At 36.2% G+C, this 22631-nt stretch overlaps 2 protein-coding genes across 2 annotated transcripts; both read right to left on the bottom strand.

The window, feature by feature from the left end:
* Positions 1-5368: 5368 nt before the first annotated feature.
* LOC132281010 (protein ALP1-like) lies at positions 5369-6628 on the bottom strand. The gene is made up of 2 exons (XM_059782752.1): positions 5896-6628; positions 5369-5814 (listed from the first exon to the last, which is right to left on the bottom strand). The coding sequence occupies exons 1-2, from the start codon at positions 6626-6628 to the stop codon at positions 5369-5371; spliced, it is 1179 nt and encodes a 392-aa protein (XP_059638735.1).
* A 225-nt stretch (positions 6629-6853) lies between these two features.
* LOC132286927 (uncharacterized) lies at positions 6854-21482 on the bottom strand. The gene is made up of 4 exons (XM_059789362.1): positions 21404-21482; positions 8712-8792; positions 7726-8103; positions 6854-7638 (listed from the first exon to the last, which is right to left on the bottom strand). The coding sequence occupies exons 3-4, from the start codon at positions 8101-8103 to the stop codon at positions 7072-7074; spliced, it is 945 nt and encodes a 314-aa protein (XP_059645345.1). The 5' UTR covers positions 8712-8792; positions 21404-21482; the 3' UTR covers positions 6854-7071.
* Positions 21483-22631: the final 1149 nt, after the last annotated feature.

Here is a 22631-nt window from a genome sequence, read left to right as displayed (position 1 = left end):
GCATCTTCTTGGACATCTAAAATAGTGATCTCATCCATTTTATTTCACATTCTGCACAAGCCTTAACCATGTATTCTATTTATTCACTACTCACTAACGTAACCAAATACTACTCACTAAACCATGCATTATATTAATAGCCTCTACCTTTTTCTTCTACTCCTCCAAGTAACCAAAATACTACTCACTAACGTACAGAAATTATGGTTCTTGCAATTATCCAACTCTTCATATTATCGTTATCATTAATCCCTGTTTGATATTTTGTTTGTTAGTTATCCTGATTGATGGCTTAATTATACAAACAAGAACAAATCCCAATGGAAGGCAGAATAAATTGTATTGTTGAGTAATACTACCCCTAGACCTCCTAATATAATACTCAATCCGGGAAAAACTAAAAGAAAATCATGTACTGGTCCAGGTAAATCCATTGTATGTAAAATAAGGTATAAATAAATCAAGTTAATTTTCAATTTCGATTAATCATTCTCACAATCATGCATGAATAGAAAATAAATTAGAGTTGACACACACCATTATTTACGTGGAAAACCTAAATGGGAAAAGTCATAGGACCTAGTCCAGACAGATAATTTTAACTAGGGTTAAATGCAAAAAACCCCCCTGAACTATTGACAAAGTTGCAATTAACCCCCCTAAACTACAAAAGTTGCAACTAACCCCCTGAACTATTCAATTTTGTTTCAGATAACTCCATCCGGCAAAAATCCGGCAAGTTTTGGCCGTTAAAAATAATTTACTTATTTTAAAAGACCATACTGCCCTTATATGCATGAAAGGACTAAAATGCCCTTAATTTCCATAGACCCCATAGCATACCCAAACACGCCCTATAACTGTTCACCATCTTCAACAGCAGGCGTTCGTGGTTCAACACCGACAAGCCCATCTTCCACACCGAAAGCCGTTTAACCCAAATCACACTAAAATCCCACTGCCACCACCATTCGAAGCAATTGAACCACAATTTTAAAAAATTTAAATAATTCATAGTGAACCAGTCCAGCCACTGCCATCACCGCCGTAGCCACAAACGTTTCTCAAACAATTTCCCAATTGAATCAATTCAAATACAGTAATTCGTACTGAAACACCAAAGCTCAATCGATATATTTATATATATATAGATATACACACGAGTCGTCACTGGTAATCACCCCAAATTAATTGCACCATGAGTCGTCATTAGTGGTGGCTCCACTACCACCACCATCATCCGAAGGCAAGCTCGCTGCTGCCATCACACCGTGAAGCACCTCATTGCGGCTGAGTCCTCTCCACAACCCGTCGCCCACCGCTGCGAAAGCTCGCCGTCACCGTCTCGCCCCCATCCGAGCACTGCCGAAGTTCATCCACAACCCATCTTGCCCGCTGTTCTATCAATCACCGGCGCACAAAAGCCGTTGTCGCCAACGCCAGATCCGTCGCCGCTGTGCCATTCTCTGATTTGTGCCAGAATCGCGACTTCCCTAGTCGCTGTTCTACACCATCGAGCTCTCTACCAGCCGAAATATCCACAACCCACACCGCCGAGCTCTCTCTCACGCGCCGGCTGCCATCACCTTCACCCCTCTCTCTCTCGCTCGGCGGCTACGACGATGATCGATGCTCTGTTCCACATCCACGGTTGACGAATTGCAAAGAGATCTCCACCAGTGCTGCCGCCACTTCTTCCATTTCTGCAGTGTGTGTGGCTTCGGGTTTGGTTGTATTGAGTATATAACAAACTTGGAAGGGCAGTTTCGTCTTTTTACTTTTCTGGTGGCCTGAGTGGGCAAATTGCAACAAATTCATAGTTTAGGGGTTTTTTTTTTTAATTCAAGGGGGTTAGTTGCAAAACCCCCAATAGTTCAGGGGGGTTTTTTGCATTTAACCCTTTTAACTATAAGAAAAAAAAAGTTGCAACTAGTTTGAGAATCTCACAATCTAAAACCCCTAGTTACCTATAGACATAGACTGATGCCAAACTTTCCACACAAGTCTTCATGTTGTTCGTCCGCTCGCCAAAAGACTTCGCTCCTCACAAACTTGGGGAACACTAGTTTGTTAATCAATCGACCTTTCAATCGATGACTATTGGACTCACCTTGATTGACAGTCACTTTGATTGAGGCACTTTTGTTTTCAAAAATAATGTGCAGTCACAACTAGATCGATGGCTTTTGAAAGATGTTAGATCGATCGATGCACACTGTTATTCAGTTGAAATATAGTTTCGAAAAAGTTATGGAACCTTATATTTGAAAATCCATTTTTCAAAAAGACATTTTAAATAAAATTTGTTAACCTCACCAAGATCAAACTAGGTAAATTACATCTTTCTACAGTCATTTTACTTGTGCTATAGATGTATGGAGTTCATGTTTTATTCCTATTTCATTGCAATAATCAATTTTTTCATCATAGAATTCTCTACCTCTATCACTTCTAGTTTTGTCAATTTAATATCCTTTCTCATTTTGGATTCTTTGACAAATTGTATTAAAACTATTAAAGGTATTTGACGTTTCTCTTAGAAAATATACCCTAGAAATTCATAACTAAAATATGCTTCTTACCACCAATATGATCAGTGTGTATTTGACCCATCAGATCAATTTTATTGGAAGTGTTTATTGCTCGGAGTTTCTTGTGTGATACTTTTATTTGTTGTCCTAACTGACATGGACCGTAGGTATTTTGGATATTATTTTGCAATTACTAACCCTTCATATTACCGTTAATCCTTATTTGAATTATGTTAGTTAGTTGTGACTGTTATTTGAATTATATATATATATATATATTTAAATTTCATCAAGCATACTAACAATTATGCATCAATAGAAAATAAAGTAGAGCATGGACGCACCAATTTTTACATGAAATTCCAAATGGGAAAAGTAGGTTGATGATTCCCACACCCTAGAACCCCTAGTTAACTTGGACACAAATTGACTTCAAAAATTCTCATACAGGTCTTTAGGCTATCCTTCTGATCCTCAACAGACTTCGCCCCTCATGATTACACTTTTCTAGTGATCAGACTACTGAATTACTCCTTGATGAACACTCGATCACATATGGCGAAATTCATTGAAACCTAGGTTGGCTAATTTGTGATTTCTTCTCTCTCAAGGTCTTTCTCTCTCTATATGATTAAAGATTTCAAAAACATGTCTAGATTAACTATAAATCCATTTTTATAGCCAACAGAGGTGGCCCATACATTCTAGTAAGTAAAATCCTTGTAAAATTGTGCGTTAAAAGAGTTTTTTTATAATAAAAAAATATCCGTTAGGTTCCATGGATCGACCCTTCAATCAATGACTACTGCTGACCTTGATCGATCAACGCTTTGATTGAGGCACGCTGGTTTTCAAAAATGATTTTTACATAAAACTCGATCAATTGACCATTAGCTATTTGGTTGATAAAAAATAATCAAAGCAGTAGCTCCTTGACCAATAGAGTTAGTGGTGGTCAATTGAATGTTTTAGAAAATCAACTGATGTGACCAGTAGATATATATATATATTTTTTTCTAGTTGGGTGCTCACACACACATGCCTTCACGGAGATTAGAATCCCTGACTTCTTTTTGAAAAGTAGGAGTTTGGTACCACTAGGCTGGCTGTTGATTGATTGAGACAATAGTGGAACTGATCCCATGACGTCCTGTAGCATGGACTGACCGAACTAGACTTGCAGATATAATTAATTTTTCCGAGGAAGATAGTTGAAGAGTTTCCTTGCAGGAATGGAATATTTGATTTCTGAACATTTGTAATCCTCTAAAACTATAAACAAGAGTTTAAGGATTTTGGAGAAATACCTTTGAGAGTTTAGGAACAGAATTTATTCTTGAGAGATTAAGAAGTTGTGCATCAAACCATTTTTGAAGACCTTTATGCTTCTTGCTTAGTGAGGAGAATATTGGCTGCATGCTACTCATATCATGTTACTCCAAGTGGGTGGGAGTGTTGTTTAGTGACGGACTGGTCATGGTTCCTGGAATGTGCACTATTGGCTAGCATAAAGACTATGAAGAGAAGGTTATTCGGAGCAACTGCATTGACGTGATAAGCAGCATATTTTAGAAGTTTGCAACTGGTGGGAAGGTTCAATTTGGACTTTGAACCTAAGGGCCCGTTCGGCATGCGTTTTACTTTAGGCGTTTTGTTTTTGGCTAAAACAGAAATAGCGTTTTTACTATTGGAGTGTTTTGGCAAAAATCGGAAACATGTTTGGAAACGATCTTTTACTGTAGAAATGTCGGAAACAAAAACATGCAAAACATGTTTGGTAAGTCATGCGTTTCAAGAATTTTAAAAACAAAACATGTTTAGTAGCTCCAACTGTTGTAAACAAAATAAAACAAAAACAAAAAACATGTTTGGTTATCATTGTTTTTAAGGTGTTTCATTCATTTTGCCCATTTTTCGCATTAGCGAAAGAAGAAAAAAAAAATACTACACAGCTCTGATAATAATTTTCGACTCTTATAAGTTTGCATTGGTGGGAATTTAACTCCAAAATACCGATTCTTGCCTTCTCTTTTGTAAAAAAATGTAAACCCCCACCAAATTATATATATATTAATTTTTGTAATAACCTATTTACAAGTTATTTGTAATAACCTACTTCAATTTTATTATCATTATACATGTATAGTCCAACTCAATATTAAAAATAAATAATCTCTAGTCACATTTTACTATACTACATGAGAGTCAACATTTGTAAAAAAATTTGCAATAACCTATTTACAAGTTCTTTACAATAACCTGCTTCAATTTTATTATGATTATACCTGTATAGTCCAACTCAACATTAAAAATAAATAATCTCTAGTCACATTTTACAATATTACATGAGAGTCAATATTTGTAAAAATTTTTTGCAATAACCTATTTACAAGTTCTTTGCAATAACCTGCTTCAATTTTATTATCCTGATACCTGTATAGTCCAACACAACATTAAAATAAAAACAAACTCAATTGAAAACATAATTGAAATAGAGTGTATAACATTTACAAGTCCTTAAATATTCAATCAACAAATTAAACAAGTTTAAGTTGTACATAAAATGTTTGGAACAAAGCATTAACAATACATAGTTGTCACTAAAAATTGATAAGAAGTTCATAAAGTGGATGACAATGACAACGACACATCATCTTCATAACAACACATGTGGCCTTCAAGAGAGCATCAACACACTTCATATCTGCAATAATAGCATTTAAGTTGAATTATATATCTGTAAAAAAGATTTATATTACATATATATATTGCAAGCTCACAATAGCAACAAATATATTACATATGAAAGAAAACATATACCATCACTTTCAGAAGGATCAAGAGTGCTGAAGAGAATTCCAAATTTGATCAGCAATAGTATTACGCAACTGATCCATTTCTCGAAGCTGAGCCGAAGGCACATGCTCAACAATCTCATCATCTTCACCATCACTTTGAGGAGGATCATTACCATCAAATATGTCATCAGGCTGATGCTGATTTTTGATGAAATTATGTAATGTGCAACAAGCCATTACAATCAATACTTGTGTTGAAAACTTATAAGGAGGCATTGCCCTCAAAATAGCGAATCTCATCTTCAATAACCCAAAGCATCGCTCAATTATATTTCTCAAAGATGAATGCCTATGATTGAACACTTCCTCCCGACCACGAGGTTGTCTAGTCCTACGGTAATCCTGAAAGTGGTAAGTATGACCTCGAAATGGGGCCAAATAACCAGGCTTATTGGCATACCCTGAGTCCACCAAATAATACTTACCTGCCATGTTTAGAATACATAAAGATATATACAGTATGATAAACTAACCATATATTAAGTGAATTTGTAAAATAATATTACCTGCTGGTGGAGCTGGAAAGTTCATTGCCTCATTTTCAGTACACTCATTTAGGATTCTCGAATCATTAGCTGAGCCTTCCCACCCAGCTAGCACATATGTGAACCTCATGTCAAAGTCACATACAGCCATTACATTTTGTGTAGTATAACCCTTTCTACCACGAAATGGAAGTTGTATACTTGCTGGCAAAGTTGCAGGAATGTGGGTTCCATCTATAGCTCCCACACAATGCCTGAAGTAAGGGTAAAACCTAGAACACTCTCTAATCTTATTCGGAATCACAGAAAAATTAGGAGGGGCAATGATATGGGTGCCCAACTGACATACTGCATGCAACACAGCATGGAAGTGTCTAGAAATGGTTTTAGTGGAGTGTTGAAATCTCTCTGCTACAACACGATTCCTTTGATTATGAGATAAAGTGAGCAAAAAGATTGCCACTTGTTCATAAACAGTTAAAAATTTAGAATCCTTCAGCCCTATACCTTTCAGGGTACTACACAATGTTCTGAAAACTTCAGGGTACATCCTAAAATTTTCATAACATCTTTCTCTATGGCCGTTTAAAATCTCCATAACATATGTTTCCCCTTGTAAAATGGAATCCCTACAACGCCTCTTTTGATAGAAGTTCTGCTCTTCTAAAAGAGCAGCAAATATTAAGACACTCTCATTGTCTTCCTCATCGTCATATAATTGAATTATTCTTCTTATATTGTTCCACATATCCATTACCCTATTTAAAGATTTAATACAAGCAAAACATTTAAGTTAATAAGCAAATCAATTAAATAATAAACAAAACATTTAAATAATAAAACAAACATTTAAATAATGGTATTAAAGTATTTGAGTACTAACAGGCATCCAAGAAATAAAATTATTTAAGTTATTATAGCCATCCAAATGTGAGATAATAAAAGTATTTAAGTTACTACAGCAATCCAGATGTGAGATAATAAAAATATTTAAGTTATTACAGTAATCCAAATGTGAGATAATAAAAGTATTTAAGTTATTACAGTCATCCAGATGTGAGATAATAAAAATATTTAAGTTATTACAGTCATCCAAATGTGAGATAATAAAAGTATTTAAGTTATTACAGTCATCCAAATGTGAGATAGTAATAAGTTAAACGATGACACAAAACACAATCATCCATAAAGAAAAACTCAAACATTCAATGCCCAACCAATTCTTACATCCTCAGGTGCCGAAAGAAAAAATTTCTGCCACTTCTCAGAATCATGTAATAACTTCGATACCTTAGCGAATTGGGCCATCTCAATTCCAGGTATTTTTTGTAAAAGGAGCATAGAGGCATCAAACATTTCATAATCTCTATCATTTTTTGAGGGAGAGAGAGCTTCATCATCTCCTTTCTCACATGAAGATACACGAGTAGAAGTAGAAGATGCTTTAGCTGCTTTCTCTATTGCAGCTTCCATTCTCTCAGCTCTCCTCTCAGAATTCTCATTCATGTTTGACAAGAGTGCAGCTATACCAGGAGATAAAGCATCTCTTTTGGCTTTCTTACCTTTACGTAAAGGTGGGGGACTGACCTCACAACCCTCTTCCTGATCATCGTCACCATTGGGAGTGGGCAAAATGATTGTGGGTGGTGCTGTAGTGGATGGGTGGGCATGCATCCCTTTTGCATATGTGTCCCCAAATATAGTCGACATCTTGTCAAAATGCTTACATCCATACTTTTTATACTTATTTGCATTCGTAACAACCTACAAATTTTGTTATAATATTAACCACATAACCAATAATATACAAGATTTTATTATTTATTTAGGACTAATAATTAAATTACTAACCTTGTACAACCTGTCCCATCTCTCTTCCTCAACTATAACCATGCCCGTCTCATGGTTATATCCCACGCCAGTCTCCGATAATAATTTCTTAAACTCAGTATAAATTTTCCTCAAAGCATTAAACTTATTCCGAAGTTGGGTTAAACCAAATTTTCTCCCCATTTGAACATTCATTTGTTTGACTAAATTAGTCCAACCACTTTTACTAAATGTTGTGCCACTACGATTATTAGCTTTAACTTCTTCCACCATAATATTCATGAATTTTTCAATGAGTGACTCATCCCATAACAATTTTCCATCGTTCGTAACTTCAACCACTTCTTCAATTGTGAGAGAATCACCGCATTGTTCCACATTCTCAACATTCATATCCATCTAACATATTAATAACAACACTATAATTAATAACAAAAAAAATAATAATTTTAAACTAGGAAAAACTATTGATGGTATTAAAGTTACTCTATCACAACTACTGATTCATGAATGTTTATACTATTACAATATGTTTATTCCCCTTTTATACATTTGCTAGAAAGAGCTTATGATTTTAGGTTTTACTTAGTTCCTAGGAAACGTACATATAGTTAATATGGCATAAATGCTGGAAAGCCCTACGAGAAGTTCACACATTTAATAAAGAATACTGAATCAAAATATAAAAAATAAAAAACAAGAAGAGAAAGGAGAAATTGGTGATAAATGTTATAATATTAGGTATTTTACTAAAGGGAAATATGGTCATTTCATTGTAATAGCAATTGTATATATATACACATATGTGATAAGAGAAGGGAAACACTCTTACTCACAAAATTTCACTAATAATTGTGTTTTCTTATTCTATAAATCCTAAATTCAATAAGAGTAAAAGATGTAGATATTCTTCTGAACTTATGCTATGCATGTATATTTAAAAGTAGGGGAAATGACATAATGATAAAGACTGAACCAGAAAAGGTGGGTGTGCATAAGAAGCTTACCTCTTTTTGGTGCTGTGAATCTAATGAGAAGAAAAGCTACCAAATCAACAAGAGATATCAAACTCCAATCCAGTAAAGTAGCTACAAGAAGGAAGGGTGGAAGAGGTAAAAACAATTATTAGTCCAGTTAAAAAAAATGATAAAAATATAAGTAAATATTTAAATATATATCTATAATGCATTGATTATGTATTAAATGTCTAAACTCTGTTGACATATGTGATACCCCTCGGATCCGAGACACGGGTTGATCAGGTCCGGCCCGAGCCCGAGGGATATCAGACAATTAATATGTAATACGAACACAGATGACAAAATGAATTTAATAAATAAAGTTTAAGCTGGAAGAAACTAAAAGTAAAATCCTTTATAATTAAATACTTAGAATCTGATAATCCAAAACTCCATCAGTTTAACAACTCGGGAATCCATCTCTAGTGGACCCCTAATAAAAATCCCAAACTGAATGAAAGTAATATCTAAAGATAAAATCCAACTCTAATATCTAGAAAGAAGTCCTACGTCGTCGGTAGAATGGAAGACCATCTCTACTCAGCACGAACAAGCTCTAGACTGGAAATGTCCGATACCTGAAAAATGATGAGTGGGTCAGGCCCACATGCAAGTTCTATACTACTACTACCCAAGCAGAGACCCGATACGCATGTACATCCTAACCAATCCAACAATAGCTAATAGTCCGTAGATAAATATATATATAATCACACTACAGGACTCTCACTGGACTACAGGCCCGTCTCAACCTGACTAGTCGGCACCATGCGAAAACGCACCCAAAGGTGGGCATGACTACCTAATCCTAGCAGGGTACACATCCAACCATCATAGCCAGCTATGCATCCCAATGCATATACGCTCCCTAACCAATGACTCTGAGACTCAGGCTCATATCGTGGCATCATAAAAATATATTTAAATTCCATTCCAAACCAAAGTGCCACTCAATTATTTATTGATCTGACACAAAATATAGGTAGGACTTAACTTTTGTAGTTAATCCGTCCCTTAATCCAGAGTAGGTAGGACTTAGCATTTTTGAGCTAATCCCCCTAGTATGACACCGTCCCATACCGGTGCATACAAACCATCCATCCAGTATTGATAATATATATATATGATAGCATAACATATCAATATCAACATATCCAATCATAAGCATAACAAGAATGTTTAATTAGCATGCTTGTTCAATACATCCAGTACCTGATTCTCTGACAAATTTTTAAGTGCAGAGAAGAAATATAATCATCCTGTAACTCACAATAAGCATACTAATAATAACCATAGTATATACATGCTTACTTGTAATTACTCCACAACATCCCACAAGTTGACATAAACAGATTCTTGGTAACATCAACTAGTTTCATATTAAGTATTAACTGAATTTATATTAGTTAATGGGCTTAATCCCATACCACTGATATATGATTTACATATCAAACTCCTAATTCAGTTGCTAATTTAAAATTAATCAACTTGAATCATCTACAAAATTTCAACCATGTAAACTTCCTTAAAAGTGTCTTACTGTCACTTATGAATATACATAATCATTCTGTAATCTAATAAACTTAACTTAAATTACAGAAAGATGATTTAACAATATTACCATTCCCAGATAAATTGCAACTCATAGGGTTATGCACTTAAAACCCTCTGCCTCCAGGAACAGTCCACAAGTTCACTTGAAACTATAACGGCTTAAATCTACCGATTTCTTTGTAATTTATTATATATCATCACACCTTCAGAATTTCTAATAGGACTTAGATGCTACTGAAACATCCCTGCATAGCTCCTAATAGCATCTGAAAACATCAAATTCTGAAACCCGTAGCCAAAACCATCACCGAAAAGGCGAAAAACTGAAACCTGTTGAGGGGGCCGGCTCCACACAAAGTGGAGCCGCCTCCACTACCAAGTAGAGCCGGCTCTACTACAAAGTAGAGCCTGCTCCACTTTTTAATTGAGCCTGCTCTACTTGAAATAGAGCAGGCTCCTTCCCCTGTGCGTCGTCTTCTCCAGTTCCGGCGGTGTCCGGCATCTGTATTCCTCCAACTAAGTTTATTACGGATTAAAACTAAGTCTTAGGGTGTTCCAAAGTTAATTAAATTCATAACTTATTAACCAAATCATATGGAACAAGAATCAAGCAAAAACAGTTTAAAAACGGATTAAAACCCGTACAAGAACATATACTGTTTCAAGTATTTAGCCTTGTGATCCGAATTAATTTTAAGATTTCCCAATATGTTTTAGAACTAATAAGACTCTTAATCCTTCAATTGAAACCATTAAAATCATGAATTAAGTAAAACAAAACAGTAAAACGAACACACTGTAAAACGAACACTTTAACAGTTCATAAACATATGCTTATTCAACAATGCAAGCATGCGAACCAGATTTATTTTAATCCTTATTTCATCCTGAGATTGTGTTAAGGATGCAAAGAACACAGGTCAAAGAGGTAGAGCTAGTTATAAAACTTGCCTGTGAGACTCGGTTCAGAAATCTCAACGTCTTTCTTCTAAGTTTTCCCGGCGCCCCGTTGGTTTTTCTCCTCTCTGTTTCTTCTGTCTCCACAACGGGTATAGGTTTTACTTTTCTTAAAACCCTAAGCAGACTTATCTTACATATTTATAGGCAACCAAAAACCTAAGTCTAATTATATCCAAAGTCTGCAACTCGGCCCATAAACACAACCTATTTTATAAACCCTGTCGGCTCATTACATTAAACCTAAACAGAACTAAAACCCTAACCACACCTTTATACCTAGTCATTAATTAAAACATTTAATTATTAATTCAATTAAATAACCAATAAAATTCCAAGTTAACGTAAAACAGAAAATAAAATACAATTTAATAACTAATTAATTAATTCATAAACCACCACTAAATAAATAAAAACTAATTAATTAATTCACAAACCACCACGAAATAAATAAAACAAATAAATTCACACTTAATCAACAAATTCACAACTAAAACCAATAAAACACAAGTTAAATAATTAAATAAATTTCAGAATTATCCTTGTTAACAAACCACCACGAAATAAATAAAAACAAATAAAGTCACACTTAATCAACAAATTCACAACTAAAATCAATAAAACACAAGTTAAATAATTAAATAAATTTCAGAATTATCCTTGTTAAATCAGGGGTATTACATTCTTCCCCCCTAATAACAGGAATTCCGTCCTCGGAATTCGCTCTTACCTTCTTCCCGTAATTCAAGAAATTGTGAGCGAATGACATCCTCCCATTCCAAAGTAGACTCAGTCTCATTATGATGACTCCACAGAAACAACCTTATTACGAAGGATTTGATCCCGACGAGCTACAATACGACACAGTGGCTCCAAATAAGTTGCATCCAGCTGCAACTCAATCTCCCCAACATCGATATGCTGATACCGATTCTCATCTTGCAGAAAGTTCCGCAACATGAAAACATGAAATATGTTATGTATGCGATCCAAATTATCCGGCAATGCCAACCTATAAAACACAGCTCCAAGTCGATCCGTAACCATGAATGGACCGACAAATCGCAGTAACAACTTTTCTTTCTCCCCAAAGCGCATAACACCTTTCATAGATGATACTTTGAGTAGAACCCAATCTCCAACCCGAAACTCTAAAGCACGAGTGCGACGATCAGCATAGCTCTTCTGCCTACTTTGGGCAGTACGCATGCGATCTCGAATAAGAGCAATCTTTTCAGAGGTATCCTTGATGAACTTAGGACCTAAGAATCGATTCTTTCCTAACCTCCATCCAACAAACAGGTGATCGACACGGTCGACCGTATAACGCCTCAAAAGGTGCCATCCCAATAGTCTTCTGGAAACTATTGTTATAAGCAAACTTCACAAGTGGCAAATATTCCTCCCAGTGGCCCTTGAAATCTAGAACACACGACCGAAACATATCTTCCATAATTTGATTCACCCTCTCAATCTGTCCGTCAGTCTAAGGATGAGAAGCAATATTAAGGTGTAACTTCGTACCTAAAGCCTGCTGAAAACTCTTCCAAAATCCAGATACAAAGCTCGAATCCCTGTCCGATATAATAGACAATGGAATGCCATGTAGCTTCACAATCTCTGAAATGTAAAGCCTCGCCAACTGCTCCGAAGTGTAGTCAGTGCAAATAGACAAAAAAATGAGCTAACTTGGTCAACCTATCCACAATGACCCATATGGAATTATGCCCCTTGAAAGAATTTGGCAACCCTTCTATAAAATCCGTAGAAATGCTCTTCCATTTCCACTCCGGTATCGGTTGTGGCTGTAGAGCTCCTGACGGCCTCTGATGATCAATCTTAACCATCTGACAAGTATTACACTGAGAAACAAAAAGAGCAATGTCCCTCTTCATACCTGCCCACCAAAACTGCCGCTTCATATTTTGATACATCTTATCGCCTCCTGGATGAACCGAGAACTCAGAGTGATGAGTCTCAGTCATCACATCCTTCCTCAAATTATCAGCAGAAGGTACCACTAACCGTCCCTTGTACCTTAAACCTCCATCAGCCTCAACAGGATAAAATGGAACCTCCCCAGAAGCTATCTCTGCAACATTGTCGATACATTACTGATCAGTGAGTTGTGCTTATAAACCTTGCGAATGATGGAAGGTGTAACCACCATGCAATCTATAAAAGCGTCTGACAACTCATCCACATTCTTCAAAGCATTTCACTCAGTGGTGGATAAAGTAGAAAGACTACCAACAGGTCAGTGACTGAGCGCATCCGCCACCCTATTCGCTTCCCCTGGATGGTATTGTATAGAAAAATGATAGTCTTTTACAAACTCTAACCACCTGTGCTGTCTTATATTCAGCTCCTGCTAAGTGAACAAGTACTGCAGACTCTTGTGATCACTAAATAATCTGAAGGACTCACCCAACAGATAATGCCTCCAAATACGTAAGGCAAAGACCACTGCTGCCAACTCCAAATCATGTGTTGGATAATTAAGCTCATGAGGCTTAAGTTTCCGAGATCCATAAGAAATCGGTCACTCCTCCTGCATCAATACACATCCAAGACCCTGCAATGAAGCATCCGTGTAAACAAGATACTCTATCCTGCTCTGCGGAGTAGCCAGAACCGATGCAGAAGTCAACTTCCTTTTCAGCTCATTAAAAGCTCGCTGACAGTGCTCATCCCACACGAACTGTACACCCTTCTTGGTGAGATGAGTGAGTGGTCCTGCTATCTTGGAGAACCCCTGGATGAATCTCCTGTAATATCCTGCCAGACCGAGAAAACTCCGAAACTCAGTAGGTGATGTAGGCTGTCCCCACTCAACCACCGCTGAAACCTTGGCCGGATCCACTGCTATCCCCTTTTCTGACACCACGTGACCCAGAAATTTCACCTCCCGCTGCCAAAATTCACACTTCTCGAACTTGGCATATAACTGGAGCTCACGAAGCGTCTGCAAGACTATGCGAAGATGTCTAGCCTGATCGTCCTCCGACCGAGAATAGATCAAGATGTCATCAATAAAGACAATAACAAACTGATCCAAATAAGCCCGGAAGACTCTATTCATTAAATCCATGAACACTGCAGGTGCATTAGTCGTCCCAAATGGCATAACTCGAAACTCCTAAGAACCATATCTCATGAGAAATGCTGTCTTAGAAACATCCTGCTCCCTAACCCTCAGCTGATGATACCTAGATTGCAGATCAATCTTAGAGAAGTATGTGGCTCCCCTTAACTGATCAAACTAGTCCTCAATCCTGGGTAACAGATACTGGGTACGAATCGTAACCTTGTTCAACTCCCTGTAATCTATACACAGACGAAGCGAACCATCCTTCTTCTTCACAAACAAAACCAGTGCTCCCCAGGGTGAAGTACTCTTATGAATAAAGCCCTGGCTGAGTAACTGCTGAATCTGATCCCTCAGCTCCCTCATCTCCACTGGTGCCATTCTGTATGGTGCCCTACCAATAGGCGTAGTGCCTGGTGCTAAATCAATAACCAAATTGATCCCGCGACTAGGTGGCAACCCCGGAATCTCTAAAAAACATATCCGGAAAGTCCTGTATAATTGGTATGTGATCCAATGACACAGTAACTTGCTCCTCCGTTTCCTCTTTCACATGGAACAAGTAAGTGCTAATGCCTCCACTAGAACGTGGCATCACGATGACATACATATCCTAACCAGGCATGGTGAATACAATAGACCTACCCTAACAGTTAACTTGGGCATGGTAATAAAATAACCAATCTATCCATGTATCACATCATAAGTGTGCATGTCCAGGACCAAAAGACTGGCTAGAAATCAAAGTCTGCCAATATCTGGTGTCACAGGCCTATTATTCCCATGTAAAATGGCTGTATTGCCAAAAATATAGAAATTGAGGTTTATTACATACATATGTCACCATCCTAAATCCCTGGTCTGAATACTCCGTAATGCAAAACACTTAAAGTAACCAAAATACTCCGTAGAGCAGAACACACTAAGAAGACAAAAATACTCCGCAATCTTCCCTTTTAGATTTTTTTATTCTATCCTAGGAATTCCTCCTTCTAAACCAACCCTACTATATAGATTTACAAGTTCTTTTATAAACTCCTTGGTAATCGTTCCGTTTTAACACCACAAACCTCTAAGCAAAGCTTTGTATGTTTACTCAGATACAAATCACTTTTACTGTGACTTTCCTTCCTGATCGCAATGTACACATTCCAGTATAGTTTAATAAAACCATTTATGTACACATCACACGCATGCATCACAAAAACAAATAACCAAAAACCGTGAGTTCACTTTATTAAGAACTTTTTCCAAACCAAAACTGTCAAACAAATAACCGTAAGGTGATCTTTAACATAATCCTAATGTACGTGATTAAATCCGTACTACATTCTTACTAATACCTCCTCCACTACTAGTAATTAAAAGTACTCGTAAAAGAGCAGTCATCCTTGAACTCCGGTGCCCTCCATCTCGGATGCTCCGGTATCTCCTCCATCCTTATCTTCTTCGGGGTCTTCCTCTCTGCTTGGCTCAGCTTCGAGCACCACCGAAGTTGCGTTAGGTCCATAGTATGGTGGCCAATCCCGCACGCAAGAAACTTTCCTTGACTTATACTCCGAAGCAACACCTATTGGAATCAACTCCTTAGTCTCCAATTTCGCCTTCTTGATCGACCTTCGTAGGGGAATTACTGGAGTAACCTTCCTCGGCCTTGGGCCCTACTTTGTTTTCATCGCGGCCCTCACCCTTCTCCTAGTGCCAAACATTCTGCAATTACAGAATAAACTTGACATCAGTGACCTCGAAATGAACCGTAAAGGAATATGACGAATCCTAAACTTAAGCTTTAATAAAGAGGAAACGCTACGCGGAAGACTTAATACGAAACAACCTAGAGACACTTGAACCTGGAGTGCTCTGATACCAACTGTGATACCCCTCGGATCCGAGACACGGGTTGATCAGGTCCGGCCCGAGCTCAAGGGGGATATCAGATAATTAATATGTAATACGAACACAGATGACAAAATGAATTTAATAAATAAAGTTTAAGCTGGAAGAAACTAAAAGTAAAATCCTTTATAATTAAATACTTAGAATTTGATAATCCAAAACTCCATCAGTTTAACAACTCGGGAATCCATCTCTAGTGGACCCCTAATAAAAATCCCAAACTGAATGAAAGTAATATCTAAAGATAAAATCCAACTCTAATATCTGGAAAGAAGTCCTACGTCGTCGGTAGAATGGAAGACCGTCTCTGCTCAGCATGAACAAGCTCTAGACTGGAAATGTCCGATACCTGAAAAATGATGAGTGGGTCAGGCCCACATGCAAGTTCTATACTACTACTACCCAAGCAGAGACCGATACGCATGTACATCCTAACCAATCCAACAATAGCTAATAGTTCGTAGATAAATATATATATAATCACACTACAGGACTCTCACTGGACTACAGGCCCGTCTCAACCTGACTAGTCGGCACCATGCGAAAACGCACCCAAAGGTGGGCATGACTACCTAATCCTAGCAAGGTACACATCCAACCATCATAGCCAGCTATGCATCCCAATGCATATACGCTCCCTAACCAACGACTCTGAGACTCAGGCTCATATCGTGGCATCATAAAAATATATTTAAATTCCATTCCAAACCAAAGTGCCACTCAATTATTTATTGATCTGACACAAAATATAGGTAGGACTTAACTTTTGTAGTTAATCCGTCCCTTAATCCAGAGTAGGTAGGACTTAGCATTTTTGAGCTAATCCCCCTAGTATGACACCGTCCCATACCGGTGCAAACAAACCATCCATCCAGTATTGATAATATATATATATGATAGCATAACATATCAATATCAACATATCCAATCATAAGCATAACAAGAATGTTTAATTAGCATGCTTGTTCAATACATCCAGTACCTGATTCTCTGACAAATTTTTAAGTGCAGAGAAGAAATATAATCATCCTGTAACTCACAATAAGCATAATAATAATAACCATAGTATATACATGCTTACTTGTAATTACTCCACAACATCCCACAAGTTGACATAAACAGATTCTTGGTAACATCAACTAGTTTCATATTAAGTATTAACTGAATTTATATTAGTTAATGGGCTTAATCCCATACCACTGATATATGATTTACATATCAAACTCCTAATTCAGTTGCTAATTTAAAATTAATCAACTTGAATCATCTACAAAATTTCAACCATGTAAACTTCCTTAAAAGTGTCTTACTGTCACTTATGAATATACATAATCATTCTGTAATCTAATAAACTTAACTTAAATTACAGAAAGATGATTTAACAATATTACCATTCCCAGATAAATTGCAACTCATAGGGTTATGCACTTAAAACCCTCTGCCTCCAGGAACAGTCCACAAGTTCACTTGAAACTATAACGGCTTAAATCTACCGATTTCTTTGTAATTTATTATATATCATCACACCTTCAGAATTTCTAATAGGACTTAGATGCTACTGAAACATCCCTGCATAGCTCCTAATAGCATCTGAAAACATCAAATTCTGAAACCCGTAGCCAAAACCATCACCGAAAAGGCGAAAAACTGAAACCTGTTGAGGGGGCCGGCTCCACACAAAGTGGAGCCGCCTCCACTACCAAGTAGAGCCGGCTCTACTACAAAGTAGAGCCTGCTCCACTTTTTAATTGAGCCTGCTCTACTTGAAATAGAGCAGGCTCCTTCCCCTGTGCGTCGTCTTCTCCAGTTCCGGCGGTGTCCGGCATCTGTATTCCTCCAACTAAGTTTATTACAGATTAAAACTAAGTCTTAGGGTGTTCCAAAGTTAATTAAATTCATAACTTATTAACCAAATCATATGGAACAAGAATCAAGCAAAAACAGTTTAAAAACGGATTAAAACCCGTACAAGAACATATACTGTTTCAAGTATTTAGCCTTGCGATCCGAATTAATTTTAAGATTTCCCAATATGTTTTAGAACTAATAAGACTCTTAATCCTTCAATTGAAACCATTAAAATCATGAATTAAGTAAAACAAAACAGTAAAACGAACACACTGTAAAACGAACACTTTAACAGTTCATAAACATATGCTTATTCAACAATGCAAGCATGCGAACCAGATTTATTTTAATCCTTATTTCATCCTGAGATTGTGTTAAGGATGCAAAGAACACAGGTCAAAGAGGTAGAGCTAGTTATAAAACTTGCCTGTGAGACTCGGTTCAGAAATCTCAACGTCTTTCTTCTAAGTTTTCCCGGCGCCCCGTTGGTTTTTCTCCTCTCTGTTTCTTCTGTCTCCACAACGGGTATAGGTTTTACTTTTCTTAAAACCCTAAGCAGACTTATCTTACATATTTATAGGCAACCAAAAACCTAAGTCTAATTATATCCAAAGTCTGCAACTCGGCCCATAAACACAACCTAGTTTATAAACCCTGTCGGCTCATTACATTAAACCTAAACAGAACTTAAACCCTAACCACACCTTTATACCTAGTCATTAATTAAAACATTTAATTATTAATTCAATTAAATAACCAATAAAATTCCAAGTTAACGTAAAACAGAAAATAAAATACAATTTAATAACTAATTAATTAATTCATAAACCACCACTAAATAAATAAAAACTAATTAATTAATTCACAAACCACCACGAAATAAATAAAACAAATAAATTCACACTTAATCAACAAATTCACAACTAAAACCAATAAAACACAAGTTAAATAATTAAATAAATTTCAGAATTATCCTTGTTAACAAACCACCACGAAATAAATAAAAACAAATAAAGTCACACTTAATCAACAAATTCACAACTAAAATCAATAAAACACAAGTTAAATAATTAAATAAATTTCAGAATTATCCTTGTTAAATCAGGGGTATTACAACATATAATGATAAATTGGATAATTCGTCCAGTTTTACAGTACCGCCTTATCTCTATCCTAATTTTTTATACATTGGCGCCCGTGTTTTGTATTATGAAATAACCTAATGAGGTAAAAACGAGGTCGTTCCGGTACTTCTCTCCCCCCTACAATCTCGCATCAGTTCTCACCAGCGCCCTTTTCTCTCCTAATGTTGATCAAACTCCAACTACCCCCACATAAAGACGCTATTTTTCCCATTTTTTCTCACAATATGCTGCACTATTCTGTCCCAATGCCGCCAGAAGACTTTCTGCTCCTTTAACAATTGAATGTCCCTTAAAGAGAGAGAGAGAACCTGAGTGATCTCTAAATCACACAAAAGCTCTCAAATCTCTATAAGTTTCAATCTCAAACTGACATCTCTCAATCAATTTTACGATAAGTCTCATCACATGATATTATGATAATATTATATGATAAAATTCGGTGTCTCACTTAAGTAAATTGAATTGTTAACTTAAAATTCCATTCTTTAATCATTATTCCCCCTACCAAATGATGGAAAAACACTCAACCCCCTTGTACTTTTCTTAACCTTCAATTATCCGGTTCCAAACAAGTGAGAAATTGTTCCATTCTTCCCCATTTCCTTTCCCTTTTCCACCCCATCATTCTTCTTTGGTAGGTGCAAGTTAAAAGAAGACATTGACAGTAACCAAACAATCCACAAGTCCAAACTAGGGATGGTGTGAACACTCTCATATCAATTATCGGCTGTCACCGCTATACATGCAAGAATTAAAGCTTTCACTTTAGAAGTATTTAAAGGGTTAATTAGAGCTTTGACCACCATACCACATCATCTTTTTATAAGCTTTTTGCATAATTATTTTATTTATTTAAAAATATTATCTGTTCGCATATAATGTCTTCGTATTTTGGACTTGTGTTAGATTTTTTTCTTTTAAATTTCTAATTCTCATATATTATATGTGATATGAATTTTTATTTATTACACACTTAAATATATAATCTTGTTCATTAATTTAAAAATATTATCTGTTTGCATATTTACTTACATGTATTGTAATTGTCTTGGTATATTGGACTGGTATTAGATTATTACTTTTTAATTTATTTTTTATTTTTAATTCTCATATGTTATATATGGTATGAATTTTAATTTATTACACACTTAAATATATAATCTTGCTCATTAATTTAGTAAAACATGTGATTACTGAACATTTTTTTTTTTTTTTAGTAACATCATCACAAAATAAAGAATAAGTCATTACTTATGGTACATGTTTTAATGAAAAATCGTTAAAAATATATTTTTACCAATTCAGTATTGATGTATTTTTAGAATTAATCCATTTCATTATGTAAAATTCAGTATTTTAAGAATTCTCGATTTCAAACCGAGACGTTACCTCATTTCCTTTCCCTGTTCCTTCCTTCAACTCTTGTTTGGTAATCAATATAATCTAACATTTTTCTTACATTGACATACCAACAAAAAAAACCTAATTGGTTGTTCATACATAACCCAAGCCATAAATTACGTTACTCACTTTTTGGGTAAATGCTCACAAGTCGCCGGCCAAACAGTTCACTACTTCTAGATAGAGAGAGAGAGAGAAAAAAAAAAAAAAAAAAAAAAAAAAAAAAAAAAAAAAAAAACAAAAAGAGGAGACAGAAACTGAGATTCAGCTACACGCACCGAAGCAATGGAGAAAACCCCAAGCGTTTGAACTTTTCAACCACATCAAAAGGTCAGTCCGTCCTTTCCCCTTCCTCCCCCAAACCCTAATATATACACAAAATCCATAAATACACACACATATACATCTATATACACACATCTATATACACAGAGCTTGGTTATGGCGGCGACTATAAAAGGTCAGGATAGGGTTATGGCCACTGCTCAGCAGATAGTGAAGAGTCTCAACACATCGAAAGATGTGGCGGAGGACATGATCATGATCTTCCAGAGCTTCGACAATCGGCTATCGAGCATCACCGATTTGATGTCCGGCACGAAAATCGGTGATTGCGAGACCGATTCGAAATTTTTATACCAGAGAGAGAAAGAGAGAGAGAGTCGAAAGAAATTCGTCTTTGTGACTATATACGTACAGATTTTCTTTACAGATTTGGACTTCGTGCTTGCAGATTTGGAAACAATATTAAAGGAAACAACAAAGAAAGGGAAATAGAAGACAGTACTCACCGTATATCGCGATTCCTTTTTGTCGCCTCCCAAATCGCCTCCCAAATCGCTTCTCTAGGGTTGCAGAGGAGAGAGAAAACATCGGGCCAAAATGTTGCAAATCCGTTTTAAGGCTACTTCATCCGCTATAGTATTGGACCAACTTACTTCATCCGCTACAGTGTTTTTTATTGGGCTACAGTACTGAAACAACCAAAAACACCATTTTGGTGTTTCACTTTTGGACCCAAATTCAGCACTGTTTAAAACAATATTTTTGTACTGTTTAAAACAAAATAAGTGTCACCAAATATGTTTTTGGGCCTAAAATGAAGCCCTGCAACAAAAACACCAAAGTAAAACACATAACAAACAGGCCCTAAACATCCCTCCAGATCATGTGTGATTCTATAAAAAAGCTTAGCATCATTTGGGTTACTTGTTTTCTACCAAAATTCATATTGGATTCCAAGTAGTTAGAATAAGGTTTTGTTGAGTTGTTTTTTCACAAATACTTGGAATTTCAAATATATTTGTAGCCTTTATATGCTGTTTTAATTATTCAACACTTCTATGATTTTCTTTTTCTGATATTTTCTGTCATTCATGACCATTTATGGATTTGTTTCAGCAGTTCCATAACCAATGAAGACGAACAAGATGGCAATCACTGATTTGCACCCTGACGTGTTGAAAATAATTATGATTTTGCTGGCAAAATCATCTAAAGGGGCTGTGGATTTGGCCAGGGCAATATCAGTGTAAGACTTGCTTCCTTCTTTTTCCCTCTAAGATGAAATTCCCAGTCTCCTTACACCAACTACTCAACCAGTTGTTTGTGTAAGACTTTGCTTTAATGGGTTGTTTTGTCTTATTAATAATGGTCGTACTAGGATTGGTCAAGATAAAACCCCACTTACTCCATATGATTTTTGATTGGGTTTTCATATGTACGAACATGCCAGCGGATGCTTTTATGTTGACTGTAAGTTTTGAACCTAACAACTTAGGGCGAGTCTGGTTGAGATAAGACCTAAGATAAACTGATCCAAGGAATATAATATACCTGTTGTACTATGCCTACGTCGTTGTGACTACACACTTGCTCATACAGTGATCTTTGGTGTGTGCATTTTGAGAAATTGTTACATGATCTCGATCAGTCACAAAATGACATGTAAACAAAATTCTGAATAAAATTAATACATTTACTTATATGTTAAGTTATGATGGACAAGGATCATATAGT

This window comes from Cornus florida, unplaced genomic scaffold (assembly GCF_030987335.1).
Source record: "Cornus florida cultivar Cherokee Brave unplaced genomic scaffold, ASM3098733v1 CherokeeBrave_3.0.0_Hap2_Chr11, whole genome shotgun sequence".
Classification (NCBI taxonomy): Eukaryota; Viridiplantae; Streptophyta; class Magnoliopsida; order Cornales; family Cornaceae; genus Cornus; species Cornus florida.
This window is presented reverse-complemented; position numbering and strand designations above follow the sequence as displayed.